General features: G+C 38.6%; 1 protein-coding gene across 4 annotated transcripts in view; it reads right to left on the bottom strand.

Annotated features, from left to right (window-relative positions):
* EXOC4 (exocyst complex component 4) overlaps nt 1-12,592 on the bottom strand; it is a 750,068-nt gene that overhangs the window by 431,260 nt on the left and 306,216 nt on the right. Inside the window, exon 10 of one of the 4 annotated variants that reach the window (XM_045052770.1) lies at nt 11,639-11,787. The exons of the other annotated variants lie outside the window; for them this stretch is intronic. Coding sequence (XP_044908705.1) covers nt 11,654-11,787 — 134 coding nt within the window. The 3' untranslated portion in view covers nt 11,639-11,653. Of the gene's footprint in view, nt 1-11,638; nt 11,788-12,592 lie in introns of those variants that run through there. 4 annotated transcript variants of the gene reach the window in all.

Below are 12,592 nucleotides of genomic sequence, written 5' to 3'. Positions count from 1 at the left end.
ATGGAGGTTAAAGAACACCCTACTAAAGAATGAATGGGTCAACCAGGCAATTAGAGAAGAAATTTAAAAATATATGGAAACAAATGAAAATGAAAATACAACAATCCAAACGCTTTGGGATGCAGTGAAGGTAGTCCTGAGAGGAAAATTTATTGCAATCCAGGCCTATCTCAAGAAACAAGAAACATCCCAAATAAAAATCTAACAGCACACCTAAAGGAAATAGAAGCAGAACAGCAAAGACTCCCCAAACCCAGCAGAAGAAGAGAAATAATAAAGGTCAGAGAAGAAATAATATAGAATCTAAAAAAAACTGTAGAGCAGATCAATGAAACCAAGAGTTGGTTTTTTGAAAAAATAAACAAAATTGACAAACCCCTAGCCAGGCTTCTCAAAAAGAAAAGGGAGATGAACCAAATAGATAAAATCATGAATGAAAATGGAATTATTACATCCAATTCCTCAGAAATACAAGCAATTATCAGGGAATACTATGAAAAATTATACGCCAACAAACTGGACAACCTGGAAGAAATGGACAAATTCCTAAGCACCCACCCACTTCCAAAACTCAAACAGGAAGAAACAGAAAACTTGAACAGACCCCAAACCAGCAAAGAAATGGAATCAGTTATCAAAAAATCTCCCAACAAATAAGAGTCCAGGACCAGATGGCTTCCCTGGGGAATTCTACCAGACATTTAAAGCAGAGATAATGCCTATCCTTCTCAAGCTGTTCCAAAAAATAGAAAGGGAAGGAAAACTTCCAGACTCATTCTATGAAGCCAGCATTACTTTGATTCCCAAACCAGACAGAGACCCAGCAAAAAAAGAGAACTACAGGCCAATATCCCTGATGAATATGGATGCAAAAATTCTCAACAAGATACTAGCAAATCAAATTCAACAGCATATAAAAAGAATTATTCACCATGATCAAGTGGGATTCATTCCTGGGATGCAGGGCTGGTTCAACATTTGCAAATCAATCAATGTGATACATCACATAAATAAAAAAAAAGATAAGAACCTTATGATCCTGTCAATCGATGCAGAAAAAGCATTTGACAAAATTCAGCATCCTTGCTTAATAAAAACCCTCGAGAAAGTCGGGATAGAAGGAACATACTTAAACATCATAAAAGCCATTTATGAAAAGCCCACAGCTAACATCATCCTCAATGGGGAAAAACTGAGAGCTTTTTCCCTGAGATCAGGAACACAGCAGGGATGTCCACTCTCACCGCTGTTGTTTAACATAGTGTTGGAAGTTCTAGCATCAGCAATCAGACAACAAAAGGAAATCAAAGGCATCAAAATTGGCAAAGATGAAGTCAAGCTTTCACTTTTTGCAGATGACATGATATTATACGTGGAAAACCCGACAGACTCCACCAAAAGTCTGCTAGAACTGATACGTGAATTCAGCAAAGTTGCAGGATACAAAATCAATGTACAGAAATCAGTTGCATTCTTATACACTAATAATGAAGCAACAGAAAGACAAATAAAGAAACTGATCCCATTCACAACTGCACCAAGAAGCATAAAATACCTAGAAATAAACCTAACCAAAGATGTAAAAGATCTGTATGCTGAAAACTATAGAAAGCTTATGAAGGAAATTGAAGAAGATATAAAGAAATGGAAAAACATTTCATACTCATGGATTAGAAGAACAAATATTGTTAAAATGTCAATACTACCCAAAGCTATCTACACATTCAATGCAATCCCAATCAAAAGTGCACCAGCATTCTTCTCGAAGCTAGAACGAGCAATCCTAAAATTTGTATGGAACCACAAAAGACTCCAAGTAGCCAAAGTAATATTGAAGAAGACCAAAGCCGGAGGCATCACAATCCCAGACTTTAGCCTCTACTACAAAGCTGTAAGCATCAAGACAGAATGGTATCTGCACAAAAACAGACACACAGACCAATGGAATAGAATAGAAACTCCAGAATTGGGCCCACAAAAGTATGGCCATCTTTGACAAAGCAGGAAAGAATATCCAATGGAAAAAAGACAGTCTCTTTAACAAATGGTGCTGGGAGAACTGGACAGCAACATGCAGAAGGATGAAACTAGACCACTTTCTTACACCATTCACAAAAATAAACTCAAAATGGATAAAGGGCCTGAATATGAGGCAGGAAACAATCCAAACCCTAGAGGAGAAAGCAGGAAAAAAACCTCTCTGACCTCAACCGCAGCAATTTCTTACTTGACACATCTCCAAAGGCAAGGGAATTCAAAGCAAAAATGAACTATTGGGACCTCATGAAGATAAAAAGCTTCTGCACTGCAAAGGAAACAATCAATAAAACTAAAAGGCAACTGACGGAATGGGAAAAGACATTTGCAAATGACCTATCAGACAAAGGGCTAGTATCCAAAATCTATAAAGAACTCACCAAACTCCACACCTGGAAAACAAAATCCAGTGAAGAAATGGGCAGAAAACATGAATAGACACCTCTAACGAAGACATCCAGATAGCCAACAGGCACATCGAAAGATGCTTAATTTCACTCCTCATCAGGGAAATACACATCAAAACCACACTGAAATATCACCTCACACCAGTCAGAGTGGCTAAAACGAACAGATCAGGAGACTACAGATGCCGGCGAGGATGTGGAGAAACGGGAACCCTCTTGCACTGTTGGTGGGAATGCAAACTGGTACAACCGCTCTGGAAAACAGTGTGGAGGTTCCTCAAAAAATTAAAAATAGACCTACCCTGTGACCCAGCAATAGCACTGCTAGGAATTTACCCAAGGGATACAGGAGTGCTGATGCATAGGGGCACTTGTACCCCAATGTTTATAGCAGCACTTTCAACAATAGCCAAATTATGGAAAGAGACTGTCCGTCAACTGATGAATGGATAAAGAAATTGTGGTTTATACACACAATGGAATACTACTTGGCAATGAGAAAGAATGAAAACTGGCCTTTTGTAGCAATGTGGATGGAACTGGAGAGTGTTATGCTAAATGAAGTAAGTCCTACAGAGAAAGACAGATACCATATGTTTTCACTCTTATGTGGATCCTGAGAAACTTAACAGAAGACCATGGGGGAGGGAAAGGAAAAAAAAAGTTAGAGAGGGAGCAAGGCAAACCATAAGAGACTCTTAAAAACTAAGAATAAACCGAGGGTTGATGGGGGGTGGGAGGGAGGGGAAAGTGGGTGATGGGCATTGAGGAGGGCACCTGTTGGGAGGAGCACTGGGTGTTGTATGGAAACCAATTTGACAATAAATTTCATATAAAAAAATAAAAATAAATTAAAAATAAAAAAGGAGTTGAGTTGTATTCTGTGGTCCTAGAGACAGTATTAGGACAAATAGGTTGGAACCTTCAAAAAGGCAGATTTGGCTTTATAAAAGGGCAAATTTCCCAAGGATTAGAGGAGCGTGAGAAAGCAACGACTATTTTAGAAGATAGCTTCTTCATTGTAACTGAAGGTCTGTCTTTGTTTGTTTTTTCCTAAGACAAGATGCATTTGTCATGGTACCGTGCAGGAGATTTAAAGCAATGATTAGAAAGTAAGAATCAGTCCCAACAGTGAGATTCTGGCATTTCACAAAAACATCCTGGGATTAAACCCATAAATATAATTAAGTCAAAGCCCATCACCAAGGATTCTGCAATAGTCAACTTCCCTAAAGAATTCTGTCACAGTTATGTAGGATCATAAAAATGGAATTAAACTTATAACCTGTCTAATTATATCTAGTTATGTCTAGTCATATCAAGAATAAAAGGGAGTACTACCCAAATTAAAGAGCAAATGATTACAAAGCAATGGGAACACTATTTTTTAAAAACAGGTTAAGAGTATAAAACAATAAAGCATTACTTGAATCTCTCATTTTACAGGTAAGAAGTTTTTGATGGACTATAACCACTGCTGTGCTGGTAAATGTTTAATAACCAGCTCTCTGAGGGCGGCAGAAGCCCTGATTTGTAGCCTTGGCTGATTTCTGTGGGGTAAATACTGCCATCAAGGCCAATTTTAAGCTACCAACATGGTATATCCCTGAACACACAGTTGGGACAAAAGGTTCTGAGTCAGCTCCAGCGAGCTAGAATGAGTCTGCTCCAGCCCACCACTGAGTCTAAAACTATCCCCAGGATTCTTATTACATCGCTTTACTACAACCCTACTCCCTCCCCACAAAAAAACACACGTAACGGAACGATACCCCTCCTTTACATACAGGATTTTCCCATTTGGGCAGTAACTACGTTTTGCACGTACAAATTTGTATTTATGTCTCAATGTGAGAGCTGCAGTTTATGGGAAAGTATTCTTCTATCTCTATTTCTCCTCAGCTGACTTCTACATACTCCCCGCGCTTATCACACAGGGGGAGAATAGAGAAATTGCTACAGACCTATTATGGACTAGTACTATCAGAAAATTATTAGTTTCCAACTCATTGCAGGCACAGTATACATGTAATTGGAACATGTTAAATTCACAAAAGCTAAAAAAATCATTCAGGGTTAATATCCGCATCAAAATCTTGAATAACTGCAAGTTCAATTTAAGTTCAACTGCAAGTTCATTTTAAGTACGTAAATAATATGAAGAGGTTTTGTATTTTTATATTGAATTTCACATAACAAAAGTTATTTCCTTTCTTTACCACCGCCTTTCAATGGATGAGTCCTAAATAAAGGCAAAATACATAATTAGAGTTCTCAAAATTTCCATATGGCTCAGGACAATATTAAACAATTGTCAGAACTGTGTACATCTAGGAAAGTATTCTTAGCATTCAAAGATGCATATTTAGGGGTTCAGGGATAAGGTGACATCATGTCTGGAAGTTGCTTTAAAATACCTCAGCAAAGAATTAAAAAGAAAAAGAAAATAGGAGATGAAGCAAATAAAATCTTAATCACTAATGAATGTGGGTGATGAGTATATACAAGATACGCACACACCCCATTTCCCCAACTTTTGTGTTTGTTTGAAATTCTCCCTCACACCCTAAAATAAACAAAGCTGCCAGAAATACACTCGTTAGCTTTAACACAGAAAACATTTATTCATTTTCTGTGGCTCTATTAGAGACCTTAGTAAACATCCTCCTAAATCCTGTTTTGGCATGTCTGAATACATATTTATTATTATTAACAGTTGGAGGATAAGAACACCATTTAACTACTCAGGACAAACCTGAGTCCTCTCCCATTCCAAAGTAATGTAAAGCCACAAGGCCTTCTTGGAGTTCTGTATTTGACCTTGCACAGATATCTATCACTGCGTTCATTCATAATATTAATTGTTCTCCTATTAAAGGAAACTACCCCAAGGTAAACACCCACTGTTAGTCATTTTACATTTGTTTTGCTGAGTACTGGCCTGGGAAATAACACACACTCAGTAAGCCACGATTTGGGCAACCTAGAAGGCTTGACTGACGGCAGGACACTCCATGTTCATCATCAGAAGCACGGAGTTTAACAAGAAGTGCTCAGGGGGTAGCACTCAATAGTCTCAAAAGTACCCAACGGAAGAAATAACCTGACTTAACATACGCTTACAGTGTCAAGTCATAAGACAGGCTGAGAGCAAAACATCACAAGTGGGTACAAGTTGGTCACAAGTTTATTATAACTGGAGAAAAGTTTTACATTCTAGGCCCAGGACAAATGACTGTCCTGCCAAACAAATATCATGCATCTTGTACTTTAATGTTCAATTTCATCTTTATCTTCATGGCATTTTGGAACCATTCAATGTTTTGTTTTGTTTTGTTTTGTTTTGTTTTGTTTTCTCTTTCCACCCAGGGATTGTGACCATCTTGAAGGCAAGGTCTTTTTATCTCCTATTTACATATGATGCCTAATGCATTAACATAGTGTTCAACTGATGAGCACAATAAATATAAAACTATTCTGAGAAGACAGAAAGAAATTGCCCACCAACTCAAATGAGGTAATCAAACAAATTGTTAACCGAGGTATCTTGGAGGAATATGAGAGAAGATGTTTGCTATATTCATCCTCCTGGTTTTTCCAAGAGAAAATAATTTTTTTCCTGTTGTTTATTTATCCAACCAAAAAACAGTCCTAAATTCAGATTAAATTGTTCTATATTAAGCTAAAGATCCAGAAGGTAGCTTAAAACAAAATCCCAGGAAAATTATGCTATAAAACTTTGAACAACTTCAAGTTGAAGCATATTCTATTAAAAATGCTTTATTAAAAAAAATCAAAGAAAAATTTTCTTACTCCACTTCTAACTAAAAAAGGTCAACAAAGGACTTAAAATTACTTAATGATATTAAGTTTTGCTTGCTTTTTCTCCCCCACCTCTTCAGAGCCATGCTTGTTCCCTTCCCCAAATCTATTTTATACATGAGATGTATGTAGTTTTATACAATAGTCCATTTTAAATCACTCTGTGAACAAGAGATCATACAGCATACATTCCAGGCACAAAGCGGGTTCACAAGCACTGATGCAAATGTGTCCATTATAATAATTAGCATTTCTACTGTTAAATGCTTCTGATGAGAAGCCTATAAAGTGATTATAGTCTTCTGATCTTCTTAAAGCACAATAGAGAAGGAAATGCTAGAATGATCACAGAACGCTTGTGGTAATACAATTTCACTCTGATCTCTTTCATGTACAACTCCACGGAGATCTCCAAGGCTCTCCTTGGCACACTACAATTATTTGTTTACTCAATTTCTGAGCCTGATGCCATGATATGGATTTAAATATTGTCATGCAGATGATGCTTAGGGACAATGTCCTTCTGATGCTACTTTATCTGTTTTTACTCCCAGTACTATCTTGTCTAAGATCCAACCCCATATGCACTGAAATAAGTTGTTCTTCGATGTTTCAAAACCTGATTTATTAGTTGTTCACATTCCATCTGCCTCAGAAAACTGCAATGTTTCACTTTCACTGGCTGCACAAAAGGTTGAGGCTCGATTTCCCTTCACTTTATCATTTGATCAGCATATCTGACACATGCGTTAAGTTCTCCTTTCAACTACACAAACCACTTAAAATTCATGCATTTCTTTAAGATCAGGTCAGTACACCAGGAGCTTGACTAATACATTTGTCATCTCCCATATTTACTAATGTTTCAAAAACCCAGTCTCAAAAAACTGTCCTTGCTTTTGTAAAAAACACTGAGGTCGGACTGAAACACTGAGGTTTGCCCAAACTGGAAAAACTATTATTAACAAGTACATATGGCATGATCTATAGCTAGGAAAAGATGGAATAATCCTAGGGTCTCAAAATAACTACAAGGAGTAATAACAGACGGAACCATCTGCAGGTGTGGGAATTCTTAGGGAGAAGAGAGAGAAAACCGTCTGGAAGAGGCAAGGAAAGCACCTATCACGTGTCTCTGTGGGGCAGAAAGAGCCACTATTTACAACAGCAGCAAGGGAAGCAGGCTCTCAAGGTGCTAAGAGGTTTTAGTTCCAATTGCTCTAGGAAGAAGGTTAAAGGAACATTCAATACAGGTGTTTGGGATGTAAGAGATTCGCAATGGTGAGACAGGTAAATTCAGACAGAGGATGGAGGAGGGAAATGGAAATGTGGAGCACAGTACTGGGGACAAGGGGCCTTACTATGCTGGGTAAGTGGGGAACCCTGGGCTCTTTGTGGTCACTGACATGGATGAGATACAGGGCATGATGGCATGGAACAGACTACAGACATGAGCCTGTTAACAGTTGTGGGGGGAATGAGGGCTGTGAAAGTGCTAAGAATATGCATAGTTCTAGAACCCTCATGTTCACTCTTTGGATGGTAGGATGGAAGCACCCTCTCAAGATGGTCTTAGTCAACAAACATTTCTCAGTCTTCATCTTTCTCGCTGGATCTAGCAGCACCATTCCTTTCTTGAAACAATTTCTTCACTTAGCTACCAGGACCCTATACTCTCTGGATTCTCCACCTTACTCACTGATCAGTCCTTCTCCATTTTCTTGCTGATTCCTTCATCTTCCTGACCTTTTATCATTCAGGTACCCCAGTGCTCAACCCCTGAACCCTTCTGTGCTCTAGACACAAGAACAGGAGATTCTATTTAAGTATCATCTACATACGAATGATGCCTCAATTCATGTCTCCAGGCTAGATCTCTCTCCTGAACCCCAACTTGGATGTCCAGCTGACTACTCAGGATCTCCACTGGAATTCTAGTAGGCATGACTCTAATGTAGTATGTCCAACAACACAATCTGTTCCACCTCCCATTCCCTACTTGTTCCTCTGACAGCCTTCCTTATAGCTGCAAAACAGGACAAAGTCCTGACTCATGCTACACAATAGATGAACTGGAAAGTTATGCTAAGTGACCAAAACCAGACCCAGAAGGCCATATATAGTTTCATTTATATGAAATGTCCAGAATAGGCAAATCAATAATAGATTAGTGGATGTCAGGGGGGAAGGAGGGATAGAGAGCGAGTGCTAATAATAGAGATGGGTTTCTTTTGGGGGTGATAAAAATCTTCTGGAATTAGATACGGGTAATGGTTACACAGCTCTATGAACATACTAAAACTCATTAAGTTTTACACTATAAAGTGGTGAATATTATGGTATGTGAATTTTATCTCAATAACATTTAAAATTAAAATAATAAAAGATTATAGAAACTGTTTTGTTTGTCCTTGTATCTCAAGCACCTATAACAACATCTGACAAGAGGCTACTCAAAAAACATTTACTGAATAACTGATGAATTAGTCTCTAAATTTCACACATATATACACGCCTACTATTGTGCATATATCCCATGGTCCACTGTTCTATCTTGAAATCAGCCCTAAAAATTAAACATGAAACAAGAGCTGAATAAGAACTATCAAGTATGTCAATTCTTTAAGTTCGTAACTCTCTCAAGGTAATTTTAGGTATTTGCATATCACTGCATTTCAGCTTAAAAATTAAAATTTCAATTTATATTTTAGTAGAGCACAAAGGGTAAATTCTAAATCAACCCACAGATAGGTATTATAAAACCATTTCTGAACGGTACAGTGACAGAAAATAAAAAGTCTACCCTCAAGGAATTTCTAACCTACATGGTTAGAAAATAAATACCTAAGGCCTAAAATTTCCAAAGGTAAAAACACTAGGAAGTATGGGCTGCATATAGTGACATTCTCCCCAAAAAAGTACATATGGAATGGACTGGGGAAAAGAGGAGGAACCTGAGAAACCCCACCTCAACCAGATGACCAAGATCAACATCAACAGAAATAAGTCATCTTGAGAACATGTGCCTTTGATATGAAGTGCTTTCTGCAGTCTTTCTCTTCAAAAACACGTAGCTCCAGGCTAATTTTAAGAGAAACATCAGGTAAATACCAACTGGAGAACAAAATACCTGAAAAGTACTCTTGAAAATTCTCAAGACCAAAGGAACTTTTTATAAACTCTAACCAAGAATGTCCTAAGGAGACATGATTGCTAAATATAATAATGAGGTATCCTGAATGAGAACATAGAGGGGGAAAAAAGTAAAACTAAGAAAATCTGAAAAAAATGAACCATAGTTAATAATAGTGTATGTAGCACATTGGTTCATTAATAATAAATCATAATGAGATGAGACAGTAATAAGACAGGAAACTGGATCTGAGCTAATGTGAAATCCTGCACTATCTTTGCAAATTTTCTATAAATCTAAATCTATTTTAAAATAAAAATGGGTTAAACCACATGTTTATAAAAAAAAAACCCAGCAAGTCAAAGAATAAAATTATGTATGATTTAAATTTGGTAGCAATGGGGGAAAAATCACATATCTAACATCCTTCATTTTTTTAATCTGATGGTTTTTCTATGTGGCAGAGACCTTATCATTAACGGGGAGGGAGGGGGGCGGGTAGTAGATATTCAATAATTGCTTTCATTTAGATGACCATAACTTCATAGTACAATAAAACCTCGGTTTGTGAACATGATTCATTTGAGAAACATGCTTGTAATCCAAAGCACTTGTATACCCAAGCAAATTTCCACATAAGAAATAATGGAAATTCAGAGGATTCATTCCACAACCCCAAAATATTGATAAAAATGATTATAATACTGTAATATAATACAAAATAATAAAGAAAATACAAAACATAAAGGAAAATAAGCTAACCTGCACTTACCTTTGAAAACCTTCATGTCTGGTGTGAGGGACACAAGAGAGAGGAGGGTTACTGGATAAGATGAGTTTCACTATCATTAATGAACTTTCACTATCATTAATGAACTTGACTACAGTACAGTATTAATAAACTCTTGTCATAGACAGTATTGAATGTAACTGGCAATAAGGCAGCAGAGGAAAGGGTCTATAACTGCAGGCAGCCTGACCTAGAATGAAGCAAAGGATTCCTAAGCTTACTCTTGTACAGAAGAGCAAAGGACTGTCCATAGCTGCTTTGAAGTCACAAAAAAGATACTTCAGGTGCCAGTTGTGGGCACCTTCTAATGTTCTGAAAAATCACGGATTTCTGCCAAACACCATGACCTGAGACCAAGCATCTGAACATGGGAGACAATCACCCACAATCCCACAGCGAGACAGAGAGACAGAGAGAGAAGGACCATTGACTCAGTTGTGATCACGTGACGTTCGGCATCACGTCCTCCTCTATTGCGAGACATCGCTCATTCATCAAGTTAAAATTGATTAGAAATGTGTGCGGAACACACACAGAACAAGTTACTTGCAGTCCAAGGTTTCCCGGTGTATCTTCAAACCTAGGGAAGCATATCCCTGCACACACACACGCACACTTGTTTTCAACACACATAAGAAAGAAGCTCATTTTCCATTCCCCACTGGCAGGCAAACAAAGTTCCTAAAAGCATGGTTTCCCAAGCACGCTGCTGCCCAGAGCGCTTGCGCCAAGGGAACACCACCCCCGTGAAGAAGAAAGCCCCAGCTGAAGCTGAAATATCTGATTGCCTAGACTTCCCCCTGCCGTATCGCATTCCTCAACCTGTTCATCCATAATCTCTTTTGGATGGGTTTCTCTCCCTTCTCATCACGGCAATGTTGTTTTGTCTGAAATTCAATCACAGATGAATTGGACTTTAGGAAACATTCCCATTCAGGCTCTGTAGTCACATCAGAAACCCTAGACCCCGTGTTAATTTTGTTACAGCTTTTGGTTCTCACATTTCAATGGAAAATCACTCTTCCCTCGAGAATGCCACTGGTGTTGGCGAGAAAGCACGAGGGGCTGCCACACGACTCAATCGCCAGTAACAACCAGGGAAACTCAACCCTCAGCAGACATTAGTAATCATGGGAAAACAGCCAGAACTTTAATCACAATTCTTTCAAAAACAGCCAGGGATTTCGAAATGCTGTTATTCTAGGATATGACCCTAATACAGTGCTTAATCAAAGCCACCGCCGGTACAAGAATAACCTGCAGACTTTGATAGAAACCAATTTCATAAGAGCCAATGTGTCAGCGCCATGCTGGGCCCAATTTAGCAAAACTCTAAAAAGTTTACGTACATACACATTCTGTAGATAACGTTTCTTTGATACCATACAGCAGTTCTATATTCACACGTCTATATTCTACAAACACACACATGCACATCCACAGAGACACCACCGAGGCATGCAGTCACACCGTTAAGGTTCTATGGTCAACGAAAGTACTGGAAAATGTGAACCTGTATGACTGGTGAGCAGCTGGGTGGGCAGGTGCAGGATCTGGATTGGGTCGTCCCCATGTCCCAGAGATGATCTGGAGGCTTTCTTCAAAAGAGAAATTTGGGGTAGAGTGTTACTGGTGCCGAGCCTCTGCCAGCAATAGACACAGGGCCCAGATGTTCAGGAAGCCATGAAGCTTGACTTAACGCAGCCATCAGTTCGATTTTTGGACTATGTCCTGGTGAAATGGCAAAGGCCATGGTCATACCTTAAGCTACAGCAGCTGCCACAACTGCTACTGTAGCCGGAGAGGGCACAGCAGAGCTGTCCTCTGTCCTCAAGTAGAAGGAAAGAAAGAACAACAGAAAACTGACAGGTCATCGTCTCTGCTATCCTCTCACTTACAGGACTTGTCTCTTCTCACCAACCAGGAGCGCTGAGGAGAGGGGCAGAGGGCCTGAGGAGAGGGGAGAGGGAGATGCCACTTTGAAATGTTTTATGTATTGATAAAGATTATTTCCATCAGGAGATGTATGTATATATTATATAATGGTGGAAGAAACCACTCAGGATGACTTATAGCCTATTTGAATTGAAGGGGATGAGTTCAGTCTTAATTCTTAAAAAATATATACGCCCAGATATGTACACACACACACACACACACACACGGAAATGCACATCTCCAAACGTTTCCACAGACTGCTTTAGAGCACCAAATATTTCCACCAGATCATTCTGCTAATCAAAGAAATTCCTCTGAATGTAAATAATGTGACTATGAGTGATATTCTAGGCCAATGACACCAACAGACATCAAATTTCAGCACTGCAATTAACTAAAAATCCAATCAGAGTTTTTATCCTGGAAAACACCACTCCAATCACAGAGAGGTCTATGGAAAAGAGA

The sequence above is a fragment of the Felis catus genome, chromosome A2, assembly GCF_018350175.1.
Source record: "Felis catus isolate Fca126 chromosome A2, F.catus_Fca126_mat1.0, whole genome shotgun sequence".
NCBI lineage: Eukaryota > Metazoa > Chordata > Mammalia > Carnivora > Felidae > Felis > Felis catus.
Note: the sequence above shows the minus strand (reverse complement) of the source record. Positions and strands in the feature narration are given on the sequence as shown.